Below are 24,588 nucleotides of genomic sequence, written 5' to 3'. Positions count from 1 at the left end.
TTCAATTAGGTATTCTTTAAGATAGCTTTTAATGGGCCAGTTTTTAGTGGGGCACTTTGAACATGAAATTCAAACACATAAGTGCCTTGCACATAGTAGGTGGCAAATAACTGGTAGCTATTATTATTTTAAATCAAGACTCCTATACAATTTGAAAAGTTAGTATAAAGCAGACTTTCAAAACCAACCCTACCCTCTAAAAAAAGAGATGATAACATAATGCACTCAATAATTTATCCTCTGTATAGTAGTTGGAAAATGGTGAGCCTTCATATTAAATGACAAAATAAATCATTTATATATCTTAGATGCTAGGAATATAGGTATTGGCATAACAAACAAGGTTCTTGCCCTCCTAACATTTACAGTTTAATAAGGGAAATAAACATTAAGTAAGAGTCATCCAAAAATATTTCGTTAGAAACTATAATAAATGATATGACTAATCATTACAGTATGATGTGAAAAGAATAATGAGAGGATCTAATTCAGATGAGAAAGGAGTCACAGAGAAGGCTCCTTTTAGGAGCTGACCTTTAAATTAAGACCTAAAGGGATAAAGAGAGGTTAGCAACCTAAGGATGTTATGTATGCAGCATGAGGAGGGTTGGGTAGAAGAGGAGATGGTGACAAAAGCATTCCAGGAATGCTTGTGTGACAGGCCCAAATAATCGACATAGAAAAAATGGGAAATTAAATAGAGGGAGAGAGTAAAGTTATTGGAGGTAGTGAGGCAAAAGCTTCGAGGGGACATTAAATGTCATTGTTCTTCCTGGAGAAAAGATTCTGAAGAAGGAAGTAAACATTTAAAAAAAGAAAATCAGGAACTGAGGAGAAATAAGTGAAATGGGAGATAGGAAACAGGAATTTGAGGTTGAAGAAATTGTTTATTGGCCACATTCAGTTTCTGAGGATACTGAGGGAAGCGAAGTGCTGGTGGGAGCAGGTGAAGATGACTGGCCAGAGGAAACCATAGATGTGAAGAGATTACATGGAAGGATTTTCATTTCTTTATTTTAAAAATTACAAAAGTAACAAATGTTCTTTAATATTTCAAACCAGGCAGCCACCCATTCCTGAACTAAACGCTGTTAATCCTCACAGAATGGTTTTTAGTGGTGAGGATGAGGATTAGTGACAAGTAAAATCAAGTGGAAATTTGAGGCAATTACACAAAGAAATCAGACCAAAAGCTTTAAGTCAGCCTAAATTTCTGCATTTTTCCTTGAGATAACTTCACCCACTATAACATTAGATATTTTAGGAAAAAGTAACATTTATTTTTATCATATGCAATTTCCTGATTCCTTGAATGTGAGCTCCTTTGAAAAAGACAGGAAAATTTTTTTTCAAATCTCAGATTATTAGACTACAACTCCATGAGAGCAAGAATTTGTCTCTTCACCTCACTGCTTCATCACTAGCAACTGATACATAAATTTTGTTGAATGAATGAATATACCAATACTATGAAGACAAAACCACAGTGAATTCAGAGTAAAACAAAAAGTGAAAGAAAAAAAAGGGAAGGAAAAGAGAAAGGGAGGGATGAAAGTGGCAATACTTTAGATTCTGTCACTCATTCTTGACTCTTCTCTCCCACAGCTCACATCCAGTCAATCAGCAAGTCCTGTTAAACCAGCTCCTTAAATAGCTCTGCATCTCCATGCCACTTATTGTTCTACTGTAATTGGCTCCTAACTGGTTTTTGTCCTCAGTCTTACTACTTACTTTCCATACTTTGCCAGTGTCATATGCGAGAATACTGCACAAATTCATAAGATTCTAATTTCCTTCTTACGTGTTAAGCACTAGCCAAAATGAATCTGTGTTTCCCAAAGGAACCGTGTTGTTTTATGTCATAATACTTTCAAAAATCTTGTCTTTTCTTTTTAGAATGTATTTTTTATTTGCTTAATAGCTTTTACTACTTCAAAATCCAAATGCCTTCGCTCCTTTATAGTCTTCCCCAGCTTCTGCAGGAAAAACTACTTCCTCCCTTGTACTGTCACTGAATCCTACACATGGCTCTAATAATCACTTACACTCTATGGAAACTATTTCTAGACTAATCTGTTTCTTCTTCTGGAATGTGAGCTCCTTGAGGGCAAGTATTGCCATTCACTCATTCATATTTCAAGCATCTCGTACACTATCTGATGAAGAACACATTTAAAAAGTAATACCGAAGGACTTGTATGCATGCATATAAGCACAACCAACAGATGCAAGACACTGGGGGCGGGGGGGGGGGGGGGGGCGCGCGGGGCCGGGGGGGGGGGGGGGCGGGGGGGGGTGACGAGGGCAAGTGCCAGGGGGTAAGGGAGGCTGGGGGAGGTCAGTGGGGAAAAAAAAAGAGACATATGTACTATTTGTAATACTTTAAACAATATAATTATTTTTTTAAGAAGGAATACTCTCTTTTAGTCAGCTTTCTGGCTTCTTCCGCACTGGCTTTTTTCACTTATTAGGCGTGGGACCTAGAACAAATTACTGAACTTCTAAATCTCAGTTTCATTTTCTATACAACAACTATATTAAAATATCTACCTATCTCATAGGATTGCTGTGAAGAAAAATGAGATAATCTATTTAGGGAGCACTTAATAAATGTTAATTGCTATTATTACCATTATTTCACTTCTGATATTGTCTTTTTTATGTTTAGAAATTCAATTTGTACCTTTTTAATATCTTTCACTTATCACCTAATCAGATTCATGTTTTCCTTTACATATTTGATCATATTTATATGATTTAAAATAACTGTTCAAAGGTTCTTGTTAGCTAATTCTATCATCTGTCATTTCTGGGTCTGTGTTTCTATTGATTGATTTTTTTCTCCTGGTTATGGGTCATATTTCCTGCCCCTTTTAAGGTCTGGTAATTTTTAATTGTATGCCAGACTTTGTGAATTTTACGTTGAGTGCTGGATTTTACCGAATTCCTTTAAGGAGTATTAATTTTGTTTAGGTATATAGTTAAGTGATATGCCTATAAGTTGAATCTTTTTGTTTGTAAGCTGCTGAGGATTCTATCCAGTGCCAATGTTCTATGTATTTTGAGGTTTTTCAACTCTGGCTGGCAGAAGTGTGAACTACCCCTTGTCCTGTGTATACTTCAGGAACTGTTTTCTGGTGGTTCTTTTTCCAACCCACACATGTGCAGAATTTATAGCTAAAGACTCAAATATCTGCTTGAAGCTCTCCAGAATTTACTGAGCTACTTACTCCCTCCTCTCTGGTACTCTGTCCTGAAAATTCTGGCCACCTTGGTTTCTCTAAACCCCAATCTCTGTCTCCTTAACTCAACTCCTCAACATGATGATCTTCCTGGCTCTTTGATGATCTTCCTTCCTGTACCGTCACTTGGCAACTGCCTCTCAGGGACCACAGTCCTGTTTCATACATTGGACATTGTCTGATTTCTAGTTGTTTATGGCAGGAGGACAACTCCCTTAGTAGGTACTTCCTTCATGAGCCGAAGAGGAGGTACCTATCATCATTTTATTGAAATATATGTATTCATTGGTAAAAACACAAAGTTCAAAATAAAATTCTAATAAACTATGAAAACAAATATGGACAAAAACTTTTGAACCAATATTCCTAAACAGAAGTGGAAATTTACTTCAAGGGAATTTCAATATTTGCCAGACTTGAAAAATTTAGATTAATCTTTCTACATTGAAAGAAATACCAAAGCAAGAGGTTGAATTTTAAAGTTGTTTGAATAGACCTTTTTTTTTAATCTTCACCTGAGGATATTTTTTTTCCATTGATTTTTTTAAAAAAGAGTGGAAGGGAGGGGGAGAGACACAGAGAGAGAAACATCAATGTGAGAGAGACACATCAATTGGTTGCCTCCCACACGCACCCCAACCAGGGGCTGGGATAGAGCCTGAAACAGAGGTACGTGCCCTTGACCGGAATTGAACCTCAACCCTTCTGTCCTCGGGTTGACACTCTAACCATTGAGAAACCTAGCTATGGCTGAATAGACATTTTTGCTTCCAAGAGTCTAAAGTTGCCTAATAGCAAGAGATTTGCTATAGTCTTCATGAGGTTATTTGAAATGCAGACATAGGAAAATTAGCATTATTCACTACTCAGATATGCAGAAATGACATTGCATCCTTGTACTTGCTAAAAACTTGGATAAACTATTTCAGAAGGGATCAGGTCCTTATTTTTTACAAAGTGACTTCAGTTTTAGATATATTTTGCTGGAACTCTGCTCTTCTATGCTACCTCCCAGAAGAGTTATTTCCTCTTGATAATGCTATAATATGTACATGATGTTCTAAGGAAGTTGTCTGCAGGAGAATAATATAGTAGAGGCTCCTCTGAATAGGAGTCTGGTACTTGGCATTCTATTTGAAAAAATGGGGCTTAATACTTACTTTTGGAACCCTGCCTCTGAATGTTTTTGCTCATTTTGGATTAAAATTGGGGACTGACACATTCTGGAACTGAAAAATATTCTCAAGTTTCCTGGAAGAAACTGAGAATATATTAAAGCTATTTACCCAAAGATTTTAGTATCACCTAGACACAAATGTTGCATTTGGTCTTTAAGAAATCAGAAACTGTCTGATTAAGAAGCATAGCAAGAAATACCCAGCATAAAATCTAGGTCATGTTTATGCCACAGGAGAAACAGGGAGAACTTGGAGGTGCTCCCTCTAACAGCTGGATGAATCAATGGCAGCTGCTGTAAGAAAGATAAAGAAACCCACATCTGCTTAGAGTCCACATGCTATATGAATCCCTTGTGATAGTAAATAAATTCTTGAAGAGGCCTCACTTCTAAAGCAGGAAGAGAATTGAGGACATTTAAAGACTGTTTTCCATAGTTACCTCCATGTACTATTTCACAGAAACCAGCTGTCTATATGCACCATTGTTCAATATAGAGAGTATTCAATACATATTTGCTAACTGTTTAAGGGACTGGGAAGGATTGGGAAAGACAGGTTCTGTTGAAACAGTACAAACTCCACCTATCCATTCACAGCTCCCAGTTTTGTTTATTTTGAGACCAACTGCCTAATTTTTCTGAGGTAGTTCACTTAAAATTGGGTCACGTTGATTTCTGCCCACTAGTACATATATTCTGTAAAGGAGATGATGCTATTCTCAGCACACTAAGATTGTTTGCACAAGAATGTAAATGAGATAGATTGTCTCTAGAGAGTGCATGTCACAGAAGCCGTATGTGACTGGAGTAGCAGAAATAGTAGAAATAGCACATTAGCAAATTAGTAAATCTGAGTTCTGTTTCTAACTTTGCTACCAATCCACTGTGCAATTATACAAGTTACATAATTTCATTGTTTATAAAATGGGCACAATAATACCTATCTTACTTATTTCTTAGGATAGTAGAAATGGTCTAATAAGACACTAAGTAGAAGGAGTTTTAGAAAAAAAAATTCAGTAGCTAAATATAAAGTAGCAGTAGCATCCATTAGAGCAGGATGAGGGATCTTATATACTCAATGGAAGCAGGGAGTGTATCTGTTCGCTCACTCTAACCCCGGTGCCAGGCACATGGTAAATCTACCAGAAATAATTCATTGAATGAATGAGGAAATAGTTTAGGCCTTCCTCTACTTTAAATTACAATCACTAAAGAAACTGTGTTAAAAGCATTCAATAGTAATTTGAAATAACACACAATATGAAGGTGGGATACAAACAGGCCCTTAACCAGTTAACTGCACGATATTTTGAATTTAATTAAAAAAGGCCCGCCGCTTGCGTCTATAGATGCTTATAGTGTACAAATGGTTAAAAACAGATGTGAACCAAGGTTTTGATGTAGAGATTCTAAATCAGAAAATTTTGGAGCAATTTAATGTCTCAATGTTCTGAATGTGAGAATCTAATTCCATTTTTAAAAAGAAGCTGTCAGTGGGTACCTTTGCCTTTCATCTCACCAAGATCTTTAAAATCTCAAAGGCATTTTCAATCAGTGTTTTCCTTCATATTTTCTTTAGAATATAATCAGAATATGCCAAACCAACAGTATGCAAATACAAAAATGACTTGCATTTTCCTATGTACATAGCTCTTCTCTCAAGGATTTGTAAGGTGAAATGAAAAATTCACTTTAGTCAACTTTATTCTATTTCCCAAAATCTATATTTCTAGAACCTGACCTATATTCCCTGTTGCTTACTGAAGTTTTTTAACTGTGTTCCAAAGAAATATAAACTTTTAAAAAACTTACATCACATTAGACAAAATGTGAAAGCAACCCAAATATCCATCAATGGATGAATAAACAAATAATATGTATACACATACAATGGAGTATTACTTAACCCTAAAAAGGAAGGAAATTCTGACACTTGCCACTACATGCATGAACTCTGAGGATGTTATATTAAATGAAATAAGTCATTCACAAGAGGATAAATATAATATGATTCCATTAGTATGCAATACCTCGTGTAGTCCAATTCAGAGAGATAGAAAGTAGAATAGTAGCTGCCAGGGGCTGCGGGAAGGGGAAAATGGAGTTAGTGCTTAATGGGTAGAGAGGTTCAGTTTGGGAAGATGAAAAAGTTGTGGAGATGGATGGTTGGGATGGTGTCAGAACTATATGAGTGCACTTAATGCTTCAGAACTATACACTTACCTGGAAATTTGTAACTGTTTTCCCACTTATCTTACATGCCAAACCAAATCACCAAGTCCTATGGATTCTATCTCTGAAAGTACACCTACCATCTCTATGGCTGCTGCCTTGGCTCTTGTGTTCTTGCACCTCACCTACTACAAGTCTGCCAACTATGCTCCTGGCTTCTAGTCTCACCCTCTAAGCCATTTCCATACTGTCTCTAGAATGCTCTTTCTAGAACTCATATCATTACATCACTCTTCTATAATCCTTCATACAGTGCCTACATGAAATACAACTTTTTTTTTATGGCAAAAAATGTCTTTCAGTACCCGAGTCTCCCTTTTATTCCATTTATGCTTCTACACCACAGCACATGCTCTACCTACTAGTAGAATGCCTTTTCCTCTTTTATCCATGTGTACAACTTCGATTCACTCTTCCTTCCCAACTGAGATCAAACAGCCATTTCTGAGGAGAACCTTCTCTAATCCACTCTCTCTCCATTCTCTAACAATAGTATCCCCATCCCTCCCGCTACCCAGGAGTTTATTTGCAGTCACATCATTCCTTGAATTTACCTCATGGCATTGTTTTGATGTTAATCCCGAGGATATTTTCCCACTGATTTTTAGAGAAAGTGGAAGGTAGGGGGAGAGACACAGAAAGAACCATCAAATGTGAGAGAGACACATTGGTTGGTTGCCTCCCACACACACCCGACCAGGGCCTCGATTGAACCTGAAACCGTGGTACATGCCCTTGACTGGAATCGAACCCAGGACCTTTCAGTCCTTGGGCCGACGTTTTATGCACTGAGCCAAACTGGTTAGGGCTACTGCATGCTATTTTAATATTTGTCAAAAGCAAAGGCTCTGGAGCCAGATGGACTGGGTATGAATCCAGCCCCAGCATTTGCTGTTTAACCTTGCCAAGTTACTTAACCCCTCTGATCCTCAGTTTTATTAGTCATAAAATGGAGTTTACAGTATCTACCACAGAGAGATGTTATAAAGAGTAACTGAATTACTGCATGTAAAGTGCACAGAGCTTCACTTGGCTCTTAATACACTCATTAGTGATGATGATAGTAATGGAGGTGTATTTCTGACACAAGAGGAACAGAACAGCTCCTCAAAAGTAAGGTGGGCCTATAACCTTGAACAGCATGAGACCAAACAGTATTTTTTAAAATATATTTTTATTGATTTTAGAAGAAGGGAGAGGTAGAGAGAGATAGAAACATCAATGATGAGAGAGAATCATTGACTGGCTGCCTCCCGTACGCCCCCTACTGGCAATTAAGCCTGCAACCTGGGCATATGCCCCTGATCCAATTCAAACGTGGGACCCTTTAGTCGGCAGGCCGACGCTCTATCCACTGAGGCAAACTGGCTAGTACTCAAACAGTATTTATAGGAACAAAAAAAAGATAAAAGTTTGGTAGGAAGAAAAGGGAAGAAAAAATTTGGGAAGACTTACCGCCATTTTTGCCTACAGTTCGGAAGCATCTCCAGAAGGCCCGTAGGAATGATGCCCTGTTGTGAGGGGTGGCTTGGACGAAGCTGAATTCCCGAAAGAGAATGTGAGTTCCCTGACATACACTGTTAAAGCTGCAAAGAGAACAATCAAGAAATCATCATTAGATGGACAGTTATGGAAGGTTGAAATCAGAAGCACTGCCAAAAAGGGAAAAAGGATTTTTTTCTCCAAGACTCTGAACTATAAATTAGACCAAGTCCTTCTAGAAGGAAGTCACTTCACATAACCATATCCCTCTGAAAAGTTTCAGTCCAGTTCCTCTGAGTACTTCCCCCCTTCCCACATACACCCCCTGAGGAAATTTTAGCAGTCACTGGAAGCATCTCACATAGAGGGAAATCTTTCAGTCTTTAATTGGCTGACATTGGCACTCATATTTTTTGGAGAATACGCCTCTCCCTACCTTTTTTGGAATTATGTTTCCTTAAAGATATTCTTTCTGTACTCTCTGACCTCTATCAGCTGCCATATGAACAACATAGCTTATGGGACATAACCAGCTTGTCTGTTCCAGTTTAGGGGTGGTGGTACATACTTCTTTGACAATAACCTCAGAGGAAAATCCATGTGCCAAAGGATATAAAAGGTTCCAAACAGAACACTAAAAGCAAATAAGAAGAACAAGGGTAGAAAGTGGCCCCTAAATTAAAGTATGAAGCAAAACCCCAGAGCCCAAGTGAGTCATTGTTTAAGCTGGGCTGGGGAAGGGGAAAAAATATACTCCATTGCCTTTGGGTTCTTTTGCCAAAGAAGTAAAGGCTGTAGAGCCTGGCGTAATCTAAAAATTGAAATTCCACCAAAGAATAGGCAATTATCCAGTAATCAACACCACCTAAGGCAGACTTCGGGTTCCAGAAAACTCCTAAATTCCCTGACAAGTAAATCATGAGTGGGAAATGTGTTAATGTTACAGAGAAGCAGACATTAAAATGAAGATGGCAAGTAATAGAGGGACAATGGTAATTCCAAATGCCACTTTTCATTTGTTGACTAACGAGAGAAAAAAATTCTGAACCTCTGAATTGAACAGGAAAAAAATTTCAGGAGCCATCTGTTCCATTTTTCTTTTCCCTAACCAAGTTCAGAGGGAAGTGTCTAACCTGTCTATACCGTATAGTATGTTATAGGATAAAATTAACCTCGTCCTGTGACTATTAACAGTGCTATACAAAAAGGCTAATTACACACTCTTCTTCCCTCTTAGAAAAGTAGCATAGGAATCTAATTCTAAGACACTGTGAGAAAGTATGAGGAAAATACCTGGCAAAGACTTAGGTTAGATGAGAGATGTTTAAAAAGCAATGAAAGTGTTAAACTAAGCATACAGTTTGTGGCAGTGCTATTTATTGTCTTGAGCAAAGGAAAATGAAAAAGAAAGCAAATGAGCTGTTACAGATAAATGGAGCAGGCCACATTTCTAGCAAATGAAGTCTAAAATGAGAACATTCTAGACTAAATTTATGAAGCTATCCAGCAAAGACTTAGTCCCAAAGTGTGCTTCATATCCCACAAGGGTAAAATGCTGGTGTCTAGATCATGATCTTGGTTGGAAAGGAACTAGTTATAGTGAAGTTATATCCTTAATGTAACTTTCAAGAATATATTTTTAAAAAAAACTAGAGAGTAATTTATGCATTAAAGAATCTGGCTGAGCCTCATTATACAGATAAGTACAAATTTATAAAAAAATTATAACATAGGAATTTTATAAAACAAATTGATAGGGCAAGGGCTTATAATATTGAATATGAAAAGATTTACAATTTTATTTACACTACTGCCTTTAGGTAATCCATACTGATAAAATTCACATTTAACTAAAAATAAAAATAATTAGAAACATTTGAATAGTGTGGCAACTGGTCAGTATGGGGATCATAATCACTTTACTTAAAGAATAGATGATCAATATGATCAGTGAAAATTCTTTTAAATAAGATGGCTCTAAGGAAAGAGCAGAAAATGCAATATTGCTCAAAACTTTTCTGGCTCTCTTCAATTTGAAGTATCTTTTTTCTGTCTCCATCTGCTAAAACTCTAATCTTTCCAGACCATCTGCCATATTTTACATAAAGTCTTTTCATGATTCCACCCCCATGCTCAATTCCCAGCATATCTCACTTTTAACTCTCTAATAGAACTCACAATTTGCTGCCTTGTTTTAAAGTTATTAGACTTATTTCTCCTACTAGATTATAAGTTCTATGGAGTAAGCAATTAGGTTGTATTTAATAAGTATCTTGTGGGGAAATATTTTGAGGCTGTGGAAATATACAGTCAACTCTTCAAACTTTCATTTACTAGTTTCACTAGCTATTGATTCAGTATCTAATAATTCTTGCTAGAAGCAATAACAATTTTGATGGGTTTGCCAAATAGCTATTTCCCCCTAGTTACGTTATTTCATCTACATTTATAATTTGACTTTATATGGTAAAGAAGAGCTTACCTTTCTCATCCATTCATTATTTATTTATTTACATTAGTCTGGATTCATGGATTCTTACTTTATTCAATAGGCTATAATCCTTTACTATCATTATTTATTTTGTTGCTCAAATTGTCCCAGATTTGGCTGTGGGAGCTCCTTCAAGCTGACTTCTGTCCTTTTGACATGAATACACAATTCTTTGGTTACTTGCCTTCTTTTTGATAGAATAAGATGTTCCAGGCCCATCTTGTTCTTTCTCTAACCCATCTTGGAACCTGTCATTTATCCAAGAAGCCCAAGTTGCTTTTAGTAAAAAACAGTGTTTAAAAACCAAGATCTAGGTAGGTGCTGGGTGTGCTTTTTGCTCCAAATGTGTCATTGCTTCTAGGCTCTCTCAGAAGACAGTTAAGATACACACATGTTCTACACAAATGTGCACATGTGCACAAACACACACATACTTATTTTCATTTCTATATGTCTAGCTATTTACATATATTAAAACCCATGAGTCCACACTGATTCAATTCCAATATATTGCTACAAGGTACCCTCTATTCTTTCCCTTTTATATATGAAACTTCCTCTTCTCACAGAGAAATCCAGCTCCCATTATCCATAATATATATTTACTTATTTGCTCAATCCTAAAATGTACAGCAGTTGCTAATACATGCCTCTGTGTAAAAGCAACCTCCTAATTATAGTTCAACACTTATTTAGAGCTCTTTTTGTTTTTAGCCCAAGGGAGGGCAAATAGTCCAAATACTGTGTTCAAAAGGTACTTAGTCTCACCCTGGCCGGTGTGCTCAGTGGTTCGTGTTGGCCTGCTCACTGAGAGGTCGCAGGTTTGATTCCTGGCTGGCTCTGAAGGAGACGCATGCAGGAGGCAACCAATCTATATGTCTCTCATATTGATGTTTTCCCCCCTCTCTCTGCCCCTTCCTCCCTCCCTTCCACTCTCTAAAAAGCAATGGAAAAAATATCCTTGGATGAGGATTAAACAAACAAACAAAAAAACATTACTTAATCTTCCCCAATTCCCTTCAGTATGTTTAATTTATTCATATGAAATATAGTTTGCTTCATTTATTTGTCTGTATTCCATTTTAGGACCCCTCATCCTTGTTAATTATATACATAGCTATCTTGCCTATGTGAAATATTAACATAGTTCTAAAAGTAAGTGTCACCTTCACTCCATACTTTTACTTGTTCACTCCATTTTCAATAATGCCCTGTAAGTAATGAATCTCACTGGTTTCTGGTTCATTCTTCCCGTGTGTATCTTTTTCTCACATGAGCGGAGGCATGTACATATTTTTATTTCTTCTTTCTTATACAAAAGGTAGCATAATAAAGATATTCTTTTGTCCAATTCATTAAGATCTATTTCTTTTTTTTTTTTTAAATATATTTTATTGATTTTTTACAGAGAGGAAGGGAGAGAGATAGAGAGCTAGAAACATCGATGAGAGAGAAACATCGACCAGCTGCCTCCTGCACATCTCCTACTGGGAGTGTGCCTGCAACCAACGTACATGCCCTTGACCGGAATCGAACCCGGGACCTTTCAGTCCACAGGCCGACGCTCTATCCACTGAGCCAAACCGGTTTCGGCAAGATCTATTTCTTTTTAACCTTTTTTAACCTGTCATGAGTAAGAAGTTCAGGAAATTTCTGGATCCAGAGATATCAAAATTAAATTTTCTTTGCAAAAAAAAAATATATATATATATATATATATATATATATATATATATATAGTAAAAGGTATGAATTAATTTATTAAAATGAAATGGTCAGAGTATAAATGTCTCCTAAATTGATTTTAGCAATAAAATCAAATAGTTAATAAAATTCCATAGTTCTCCCACTTTATTAGCTTAGTATTTAATTAACTCTAGAGTAACATGTTAAGAAAATGCAGCAGGAGCTGTGTTAAAAAATTTATTTAACATTTGTACACATGTTAAGCTAGTGTGAACTCTTCTTTAAAATATATTTTTATTGATTTCAGAGAAGAAGGGAAAGGGAGAGATAGAAACATCAATGATGAGAAAAAATCATTGACTGGCTGCCTCCTGCACTGGGGATCGACCCCACAACCCAGGCATGTGCCCTGACCAGGAATTGAACTGTGACCTCCTGGTTCATAGGTCAAGGCTCAACCACTGAGCCACGCCAGTCAGGTGCTAGTGTGAACTCTTGATACAATTTCATTTTCTCATTGGGTTGTCTTCTGCTGTTTTTTATTTTTATAGATTTCTTTTCTTTTTATATTTTTAATTGACTTGAGAGGGGAAGGGAAAGAGGAGGGAATAAAGAAACATTGATTTGTTGTTCCACTTAGTTATGCAATCAGTGATTGAGTCTTACATGTTCCCTGACCAAGGATTGAACCCAAAACCTTGGCGTATTGGATGGCACTCTAACCAACTGAGCTACCTGGCCAGGGCTTGTTTTCTGCTATTTGAGATGAGTTTTATTTGCAAGGAATCCTAAAAAAATCTACAGAGAAGCAAAATATGAAGACAAATCATATCCAATTATGTAGCACAACTGGCCATACCAAAGGTGATACAAATATAGAATATGGATCAGCCTTTGAAAAATAAGATCAAAGATCCAGAACATCTTAGGAAGAATCAAGATTTAAAGTAAGCTTCTGTTGCTTCTATAAACAGAAGGGAAAAAGATATTCTGTGTAGGGAAAAAGAAAACTTCTGTGGCACATTTCCCTCAAACACATTGGCAAAGTTAGCAGATTGGAGTTTTGTTTTGCAGAAAGTCGCCAAACCCTAAAGATATATTCTTATGGCATGATTTGGTCCCCTGAACTAACCATCCCTGGATTTGTTCTCTTTCTTTGTAAAAATCAAATGAAGTCTAAGTCCTTAAATGTTTTCTTTCCATTGCCTATCTGCCACAGAATTTGGCAATGCTAACTTGATGAAAGAAATCAGCAGAGCATGTCAGCTTGGTCTATGTTGCAGAAGGCCAAAGTAGTTTGGACAGCACACTTGGACAGAATTGCCTCACACCAATTTCTTGTTTATAGTGTTACAAAGAAGTTTCTGTACAAACGCTCAATTTCTAAGAACTTCTGACTATTGGACTGTTGTTATCTATAGTTCAAACATACAACACATCTATTAAAGCGAAAAGTGAATAATATAGTCCTACATCCAACGAGAAATTTGACAAAGTGTGGCTTTAACATTTCAAATAAGGTTCTGCCATAGATATGCATCAGGTGAACCAATTGTAGGCTCTCTATTGGCCAGGAAGAACTAAGTGTAAAAGTATAGAAAATAGAAACCGACCACATTGCAGATGAGTACTCAGATCCTCATCTTCTCGTTCCCAGTATTGGCTAAATTAGAAGTAGAATGTCCAAGACCTTTGGTTTCTAAAAAAAGTCCCAAATTTAGGAAGAAATCCAAAGGGATTAATCAATCCCCAGTCACTTTCTAGGACAGATGAACCAATTTGTGAGACCTGAGTTGCCATTGTGGTGAACAGGATTCATAATTTCTATTCAGCAAAACAACTATCAGAGTCTTATCGGTTCACTCTAAAGCCTTAATCACTGGCATTTCATACCAAGATTTTTTTTTTCCTGCCTGATTGAGTGATCCTTAGTAGCAGAGCTAGTTTTCAGACCATGACATCAGTAAGATCATATTTGACTTCGTTTTGAAGAGAAAAACTCATGAGACAGGCCCTGAAAGCTGTGGAAAGCTTCTGCAATGGTCAGCATAAGCAATGCTGAGTTTTCTCTCCTTGGTTACTTCACCAAGTGCTCTTCTGTCACCAAATCCCAGGAAGAATCTTCTTAAAGCTCTTGTCCCACCCTAGGCTGACGCTAAGGGGGAAGAGATGGTTTCCAGATAGGGTGATCTCCAAGCAAATTCTCACCAAGAAGGCTAACCAAAGGACTTAGTTCTCACAGATTGTTTCCTGAAAGTAAACTGCTCCCCACTGCATCTTTGTTTATAATTCAGTTGGCTCCCTGCGAGATTTAAAAAATGTTTCAAAATCCCTTTTCATGCCTTCACATTTCAAAACTTATTGCTGAAGGCCTGGCATGCTATGGTAAACTCCCAATTGCATGTCATTTCCTTACCCACCAAGTGTCAGTGCAGAAGCAAGATGATTCATTAACATGTTTCCCCTTGCAGTTTTAAGTGTTAAGGAACATCTCCTTATAAGGTTGTTTACTCATGCCAATAGAAACAGGCAAATAAATACCTCAGGATGTGAAATCAATGCACAGAACACTGGGAGAAGGTTAGTAATACATACTCTTTATAGCATGTTAGAAATCTATATATATAAAAGCTTAAGTGACCATTACAACAGAACGACCAGAACAACTGGAACGACTGGTCACTATGACGGGCACTGACCACCAGGAGGCAGATGCTCAATGCAGGAGCTGCTCCCAACCCACAGGCCCCGATCACTGATGGGGCCTGCTGGCCAACCTCCTGGTCCCTCCCCCCAGCTGGCAGGCCCCCAGGCTGGGACGGGGAACTGGGAGTGGGTGGCGGCAGACCCAGGCCCTTTCCCAGGGGGGCTGAGGGCCAGGTCCCTTCTTGGGGCCAGCGGCCAACTTCCCAGGTCCCTCCCCCATCCCCCCCCCCCCCCCAGCTGGCATGCCCTGATCAGCTCACTGCCCGCCAACTGTGGTGGCAGTTGACCCCTCCCCCCGGCCAGCCAACCTCCCAGTCCCTCCTCCAGGCCAGCAGATCCCAATCTCATGATCGGGCTGGGCCCCAGGCTGGGATGGGGAACTGGGGATGGGTGGCAGCAGACGTGGGTGGTGAGGGAAGGAGAACAGGAGAAGGCAGGTAGGTGGGGAACTGCACGGTGGTGGTGCACTGGCGGTGGTGGTGCACAGGCGGCGAGGGAAGGAAGAGGCAGGGAGGTGGGGAGACGAGGAACCTAATCAGCCCTGATTGCCGGCCAGGCCTAGGGACCCCACCTGTGCACGAATTTCATGCACCGGGCCTCTAGTTTAAATCATAAAAAAAAATGTAGCAATTTAGAAAACACTTTTCAAACACCATGAAAATAGGAAAAATTGTGTTTACATTATAATTTTAACTACATTAAAGTAGGTCTGCATTAGGAAAATATTAAAAATGTAAAAGACAATTGTATTGATTAATTGTGTTAAAATTTTTGGCTTATAATTGATTTCTTCCTCTGTATTCCAAATATTCTGCAATGTTATGTTAAATTTTTGTAATATATTTTTAAAAAACAACATACCACAAATCTTTAGTTTGTCTCATTCCTACAAGGCCTCCTAACAGAGCTCTTGATAATAGAACTTCTAGGAGCTTGCCTAATTTCACTTGAAATTCAGAGTAGTTGTGTTTTCATGGTCTCTTTGGGGAAACATCCCTGGTCTTATAGGAAGTTTCCGGACAAAGAATATTCCTTTAGAATGTTGCAGTATTTCTGTTATCCTGCTACATGTTACATCTCATGTTCATTCATCTGTGATCTCTAAACCTGTCATCTGTTCTTTCTTTCCCTTCAGCTCTATCTTTAGTTATCTGCAGACAGATCCTGACATTCCTTCCCCACAACGTGATTCCTCTCTACCTCCAGATCTCAAAAGCAAACAGTTTTTATCTATTTTACTGCCAGATTACATGTCATATTCTCATCTAATTTCTTATCAGTTTTCTTCTTTAGCTTTTTCAACTCATTTCCTCCCAAGTTTTCCCACCCATTGCATATCTGTGCTTTGTACAGCATCAGACAAAATTTTTAGGTAAATTCTATTCTATTTTCTGCCTATAGTTATAACTTTTAAGTACTTTTATGTCATCCTTTTTCTCACTAGAATCTCCAAAATGTTCCCATTAGTATCACCTGCAGGTTTCATTTAAAACACAACACTATTTTATGGGTCCCTGAAATGTAACAAATTCCTTCCTCTATACCACCCCATTCAAGAGCTGGAGGTATTATACAGTATTTATCAACCGTCTCGGTTCAAAGTCCAGCAAATAATTCTCAAACCACTATCCTTTGTTCTTATTCAAGATGTTACGAATTAGGTTAACAAAATTCTTCATATAAATGCTTTAGTCATAGGCCAAGTCTTCTTCTTCTTGTTTTTTTAAAATATATTTTTATTGATTTTACAGAAAGAGGAACAAGAGGGAGAGGGAGAGAGAAACATTGATGTGAAAGAGAAACATCAATTGGTTGCCTCCTGCACGCACCCCCAGTGGCATCTGGGATCAAACCTGCAACCTGGGCATCAAACCTGCACAGGATGATGCTCAACAAACTGAACTACACAGGCCAGGGCTGCTTGCATTCAATCATAATTTAAAATGATCAGAAAATTGAAGGGTGGGTGGAATGCAGGACTTGTACTTTTAGAACCACATACATCAGACTTGTGGCTGCCAATTTCATGCTCTATCTTCATGGTTTATCATGTCTTATGTTACTACCATTATTTCCAGAGTCACCTCCTTTTTGTTTTATCTCCATAGCTGGTCTCACTTTTTAGAAAATAAGTGCAGTCTCTTTCAGTACTCAAGTATACTTACTGTTTAGAGCTACTGGTAAATTATATGTATTTTTTAAAGTACTCATTTTCCTGGCTTTTGTTGAAAGCTATTTTGTGTTATTTCACTTTCCACATTCAAGTTCATTCTTCCCAACTTTTTGCATTGTTTAGGAACTCCTAAAATAAGAGAGCTCTAGGACTACATGATTAAAGAAGTCTTAATAACTCAGTAGTCTATGATGGGGAAAAAAATCCTAATACCTTTATTAAAATCTCTTTCTTATTTTTTTTATGATGATGAAAAATACATTCATTTTTTAATGTATACATGTACACTGATAGTCCGACAGAAAACTTTATGACTCTCTCTTTCTTATTAACTCACCAGATTTCAATGTCACTTCTATTTGTTTTCTTATTTCCAACAAAGAATTTTATTTCTAAAGATGTAAGAGGGAAAAAACTCTAGCTAGTAGGCAGAATTGTACACCAAACTCTGGTAAACAGATGAGACTCTAATTTTTTATTTGGTTAATGACCTCAGAGAAAGAGGTGCCATAATGTTTCTGAAGATCCTGGTATAGCTGCTCCAGGAAGTCTTAAAGGAAAAAATAAAAGTTTAATAAGGGCTTCTCTATTCCCTAAACACCTGTTTGTCAGGTGAAGTTGTGAATTCACTCACACAAAACTTTTTCTGTAGCATAAATCTTCTTAATATTGATTTATTTCAGAACATCAGCACTCTCTAATTCTCTACTTGGTGCCATTTAACCAACTACCAATCTCCTAAAAACCCAAGGACATTTCTCAATAATCTTTTGTGACTGACTACAAATCAGAAAGCAGCTACAGATGACAGAAAATGAAAATCTGTACTGAAAATTTACTTTTTCTGTCAAACTTTCAAAGATTTCCTTTCAGTAAGAAATGTTTTTTAAAAGGGGAGGAATGGGAGTACAAACAATAACTTGGAAATAAACTTGTACCTTAGACAGTAAGATATTGTAGAATTACCATATGATCCAGCAATTCTACTTCTGGGTTTATAATGAAAAGAAATGAAAGTAGAGATTTAGGTATCTGTATACCCATGGTCATGGCACTATTATTCACAACAGCAAAAAGATGGAAGTAACCCAAGTTTCTATCAATGGATGAACAGATAAACAAAATGTGATATATGCATACAATGAAATACTATTGAGCCTGACAAAGGAAGGAAATTGTAATACATGCTACATGGACAGACCTTGAACACATTATGCTAAATGAAATAAGTCAGTCACAAAAAGACATACTTATATGAGGTACCTAGAGTAGTTAAATTCATAGAGAGAGAAAGTAGAATGGTGGTTTATCAGGGATTGGGGAGAGGAGGGAACAGGAGTTAGAGTTTAACGGGTATAGGGTTTCATTTTGGGAAGATGAAAAAGTTCCAAAGATGGATGGTCACGATGGCTGAAGAAGAATGTGAATGTACTTAATGTTGCAGAACTGCACACTTAGAAATGGTTAAAATTTTGTTATGTATATTTTACCACAATAAAAATGAAAGAAAGTAAGTTATTGGTATCAAATACCCAGTATGTACATTTATAGAACTGCCTGATGGAATGAGAAATTGGAAGTTATAACCAAAACATTTTTCAGAGTAGTTCTGAAGCAGGAATGACTACAGCGTTGCTACTGAAAGTGTGGATCAAGGATAGCAGCTTTGGTATCACTTAGAAGCCTGTTAAAATCAGATTCTCAGGCCCCGTGCCAGACTTACTAAATCTGATTCTGCATTTCAACAAGATCCCTAGATGATTCACATGCATATTAAAGTTTGAGAAGCACTGGTCTGGGGCAAATCTAATCTCTTCCTAGCTGTGTGACTTTGGGCCAGGTACTTAACCACTTTGTGCCTCAATTATTTTTTATCCATAAAACTAGGGGCCCAGGGCACGAATTCGTGCACCTTGAAAGGAACCGTGGGCCGCAAGACTGGCGGGCACTGGGGTAGGTCTCGGCCCATCCTCCATGCCCCCATCTGGCCCCTCCCACCACAGCCCCCTCGACCCCCCACCCCCCATCTGCCAGCAGCCCTGCTCCCACCACCACCGCTCCCACACGCTGACGGCGCTGGCCCTGCTTGCACCCACTGACAGTGCGGGCAATTGGGGCCGGCACCAGCAGCAGGTGTGAGCAGGGGTGGCACCGTCAGTGGATGCGAGTGGCAGCTGCTGCCCCAATCGCCCCTCAGGAGCAGGGGGAGGTGGAGAAGCCCTCAGGGGCGATCGGGGCCAGCAGCCACCGCTCGCACCCACTGATGGTGCCAAGCGATCAGGGCTGGCGCTGGGCACCAGCAGTGGGTGCAGGTGGAGGCTCCAGCGCCATCAGCGGGTGTGAGCGGGACTGGTGCTGGTTGCAGGTGTGAGTGCCAGGCAGGACCACAGCACACGGGAGCAAAGAATTTTCAGTAACCACCAGAGGCTCACCCCGATGACAGCGACCGGCGCCCTGCCTTGGTCTGGCGCCCCCGTTCACCTGCTCCACCATCCTGCCACGGCCAACGTCTGCCACGTTCCGTGCGCCCCCTGGTGGTCAGCGCACATCATAGTGACCGGTTGTTTGGTTGTTCCGCCATTCGGTCTATTTGCATATTAGTGTGTGTGTGTGTGTGTGTGTGTGTGTATGTTTATATATATATATATATATATATGGTGGTAATAGGAATACTTACTACATAAGGTTGTCAAAGATTAAATGTGATGATAATGCACGTTGTATAATGCTGGCACATTCTGGGACTATAGCTATTATTATTACTTTGCTGTGCAGAAGTTCTGTGAAAGTTGATTTTGGGAACTTTTCTAAAAATAGTAGACTTAGGAAGTCATTATTTTCCAAAGGATAAGAATAGTGCCTGGCTTTAAGAGATAATTGTAAAAAAGAATATATGGGAAATAATAGTTTTAGCAAAGGAAAAAAATGGAAATACTTTCTTCAGAAAACCCAATAGAGTAGAGGTCAAATTCATTCACACTGGAACAATTTTTTTTCTTGGTAAAGTAGGGGAGGACTGGACTAATATTATTTACAAAGTATACATGGAATGGAAGCAGTTTTTAATGAAACAATGTCATATTTTAAAGATATTTTTGTTTAAACAAATGATATGTTTTTCACATGTCTGAAATCCTCATGTAGGATATAACTTTTCAGCTGAAATATCACAAGTATATTTGACTTATGTGATAAAGGACCAAATATTTGTCTCAGGGAGCAAGGGAAAGAGGAGGAAATATTGACAAGGGAGGAGACAAAAGAGACAGCTACACTGGCCCCATGAACTGCTAGCACCTGGGCCACAGCTCTCAGGAGATGTTGTTGAGTTCCTAACCTAATTTCTCTGGCAGGAGATCTTTCCTTGTCCCAGAAAAGACTTTTGGAGACAGAGAGGATTAACAAAATAATATTGTTAAGAAGTGAGGTTGCCGGGCTTGCACTTTACTATCCGGAATCCCTTTATCTTTCTTGAGAGCCCCCCAGATCTCTTTTATTCTAGGTCAGTAATTTAACACTCTCAGCTCTCAATTCAAAGCCTGTAATGACCTTGCTGTGCTGAATTATTAGCCCAGGATGTAGAAAGAGAGAGGGAGGGGAAAAAACCCACTAAAAACAACAGAGGCCTTTTGATCAGAGCACCAAACTGCAGTTCGCTGTAACTCAAGCTGCCCATTCTTATACGGCAGGAATTAAGGACTCCCCCTGCCAGGCAGGACCCTATTAAAAGACAATAGCTGTTTGAAAAGAGTAAGCAAGTTGATATGGATATAATAGGCCACATATGGGAGCCCCTTTCTACTCTGAAATAAAGCTCCTTCTTAAGAGTTGTGAGCTGAGAAACCCAGTATTCAGTAAGGCAGGAGGAGGAGGTATAATAGAAGAGAGTGGGTAGCCATGCAGAAATGCTTGAAGGTGCTTCAGGAGAAAGAGAGGAGGGCTTTGGGGAGCCTGCAGAGATGAGCACCAATCACTGAGGATAGAGGCTTTCCGAATGGCCAGGTGTGAGCTTTTTAGGGCCAATGATGACAAAGATTTGGCTGGAACCAGTACAAGGTTAGTTTCTCGAATGGGTTAACAACAACAACAACAAAACAAGCAACAAAGTAGTAAGCTCTTGCCAGGAATGATGTAGCTGGCAAAAAGTAATCCTTTCTGCCTTGTTTTAAACAATCTAACATGTGAGCGTCCTAAACTCCAGATGAATACCATCTAGTGCTGCTAAATGTTCTTACTGGTTTTTTTAAAAGCCCTGCAAAACAGAGACAGTGGACCCCAAAGAATTAACCTCTTGCCTACAACCTACAGTCCTACACCCTTCTTCAGATACAGAGAGGTAACCACAGGGTACAGACCTTCTTACTCTATTAGCTAAGCCTTGTTTACTAGTTAACTCATGTTTACTTATCTATCACTGAACACCCTACCCATTAGCGGATGATGCCTTTGGGGAATCTTAAATCCACAGCTGAATTGCCCAACCACTGTTTTAGCTATCTGTAAGATCTTGTTAGTATGTTACAAAACAAGGAGTGATTTAAGAATGATTCAACGTTTTTAAACACATTAATCTATTTGTTTATAACTAAATTCTAAATCCCCAAATTCCTTAGAAAAACATATCCAAAAGATGTTTTTCTTTCTTCCACCACCATTTGCTAATTGCCAAATGAGAGTTCTCCAGTTCCCATCCACTGCAATTAACGGGGTTAGTTTGATGGGATTCACAGCTAAAGAAAAATATAATAGATTTCTAACATTTGCTTGTTCTACTAAGTGCTCAACAGGATGCAAGGCAAATCAAAGTGTCTTGCTGATTAAAGAGAAGACCTGGATTCCCAAGAAAAAAACGTTTCATCACCATGGGGCTTAAGACTCTAAAATAAATATATTATTTTTATAACAAGTTATTCAAGATAATTGTTTCCATAAAATATTACAATTCTAAGCTACTCTCCAGTATGTAGACTCTGTTTCATTTCACATGGTGTCATCATGTAGGAAGGGAGGGATGAGAAATAAAGAGCAATGGAGAGCACCAAACACCAAGCTCATCCCCCAATTCATGCCCTAGCATATGGTGACCACATTTTCAGAAGTTCAAACTGGGACATATAGTCTGCAAAGGTTTTATTTGGTTTGTGGTGGGCTACTTCCAGGTTTGAGAAACAAACTAAAGATTACACATATAAAATGTTTGGGTATGCATAAATGCCATATTAATTGATAAATATTAAATGCCATATTATTTGATAAATCTTTAGAGCTTTACTGCTTATGTAATATAAAAAAAATTCATTAAACAAAACAGTATGTGTAGTATGACACCATTTGTATAAAACTACATATCTAGCCCATCCAGTGTGGCTCAGTGGTTGAGCATCAACCCATGAACCAAGAGATCACGGTTCAATTCCTGGTCAGGGCACATGCCCAGTAGGGGGCGTACAGGAGGCAGTCGATCAATGATTCTCTCTCATCATTGATATTTCTATCTCTCTCTCCCTCTCCCTTCCTCTCTCTGGGATGGAGGTGGTGGAAACATATCTAGGGGTGTATATATAAACAGACAACATGTTTGAAAGAACAGAGAAAATGGAGGAAGGAAAAAAAATTGAAGAAAATTTATCAGAACTGAAAGACGAGTTTCCAGATTGAAAGGATCTGTTAAAGCCTAGCACCATGAATGTAGATGCATATCAAGACACATTATTGTAAAAAATTAGCCTATACCTTTTATTGGGGTTGTGGCAAGGTCACTTTTTAGAAGAGCATATAGGATAGAAAATATTGGTGCAGCTATCTTTGGAAAATATAATGTCACAGTTGCCCTCTGGCCACAACAATTTACATTCCTTCCACATGTAAAATACACTCTGACACCCTAGAGCAGTGGTTCTCAACCTTCTGGCCCTTTAAGTACAGTTCCTCATGTTGTGACCCAACCATAAAATTATTTTTGTTGCTACTTCATAACTGTAATGTTGCTACTGTTATGAATCATAATGTAAATATCTGATATGCAGGATGGTCTTAAGCGACCCCTGTGAAAGAGTCGTTCGACCGCCAAAGGGGTCGCGACCCACAGGTTGAGAACTGCTGTCCTAGAGCCCCAAATCCTAATTTCATTTCAGCATCAACCCAAGGTCTGAGATCTTGTCATATAAATCAAGTTCAGGTACAGATGAAGTTTGAGGAATGCTATTTAAAAACAAACAAACAAAAACAACTCTTATAGAACTATTTTACCCTTTAAACTGTATGCATGTGTAACTGATTTTTTTTTTAATCAGAAAAAGAATACTCAGCTTACAGGGCCACCTGCTCTGTGACACTTCCCTGACCCCTCAAACTTAATTAAGATATCCTTCCTTTGGACATTCTTATTCTTAGCACTTGAACCGCTAGTTAGCTCAAATCACAAGTAATTTAATTATTGGCTAATTTAACTGTGAGTACCCTCAAGGTAGGTACCATGCCTTATTAATCATTGTTTCCTCAGCACCTGTCATAAACCCAGGCATACAAGGGGTATATAAGACATATTTTCTGAATTGAATGATCTCAGTCAATGGCACCAACATCCTACCAATAGTAACATAGGGTAGACAATTTCTATGACCAAACTATTTTTCTAAACAAACTACCTTTCTAACCCCTCACATATCTTCCTGGACTCTATTACCTCACTGTTATAGACTAAATATTTGTGTCCCCCTTAAAATTCATATGTTGAAACCTAATCCCCAATGTGAGAGTATCTGGAGGTGGGACTTTTGGGAGGTAATTAGGTCATGAAAGTGGAGCCTCCTGAATGGATTAGTGCCCTTACAAAATAGGCCCAGGGGGAGGTCCCTTGCCTCTTCTGCCATGAGAATATACAGTAAAAAACAGCCATCTACAAACCAGGAAGTCTGCCATAGCCTTGATCTTGAACTTCCAGTCTCCGTAACAGTGAGAAATAAATTTCTGTTCTTTATAAGTCACCTAGTTTACTATAGTTTGTTACAGCAGCTTGAACAGACTAAAGGACTGACCACAGACCTTTTGTCATTCTCTAAATATACCAAGCCTCTGTGCCCTTGCTCATGCTGTTCCCTGGTTAGAGATGCTCTCCCTGCTCAGTTCCCATTCTCTATTATTCATCTTCCAAGGAACACTTGAAGTACTACCTCTTTTGTGAAGCTTTCCTCAAAACGAATCTCTCCTTCCACTTATCCCAAAACATGTTGCCTGAAATTCTATTTGGCACTAATTTAATAGCATCTTAATAACTATGGTTACATCTGATTTTCTCCCTGAGTTCGTTCATAAGTTCCTCAATTGGCTTATTCATCTTATATCCTTCACTAGCACCGTGTCTAGCATATAGTAGGTCCACATTATAATATATTTC

At 38.4% G+C, this 24,588-nt stretch overlaps 1 protein-coding gene across 4 annotated transcripts in view; it reads right to left on the bottom strand.

Annotated features, from left to right (window-relative positions):
* The window catches only part of CSTPP1 (centriolar satellite-associated tubulin polyglutamylase complex regulator 1), a 147,556-nt gene that overhangs the window by 70,170 nt on the left and 52,798 nt on the right, over positions 1 to 24,588 (bottom strand). For all 4 annotated transcript variants that reach the window (XM_070427934.1, XM_070427935.1, XM_070427933.1 and 1 more), the window contains one exon: positions 8,110 to 8,240. In XM_070427934.1, coding sequence (XP_070284035.1) covers positions 8,110 to 8,240 — 131 coding nt within the window. The remainder of the gene's footprint in view (positions 1 to 8,109; positions 8,241 to 24,588) is intronic.

This window comes from Myotis yumanensis, unplaced genomic scaffold (genome assembly GCF_028538775.1).
Source record: "Myotis yumanensis isolate MYYU_CA2020_CCGP unplaced genomic scaffold, mMyoYum1.0.hap1 SCAF_10, whole genome shotgun sequence".
Classification (NCBI taxonomy): domain Eukaryota; kingdom Metazoa; phylum Chordata; class Mammalia; order Chiroptera; family Vespertilionidae; genus Myotis; species Myotis yumanensis.
The sequence above is the reverse complement of the archived record's forward strand: the minus strand, read 5'-3'. Positions and strand labels throughout refer to the sequence as shown.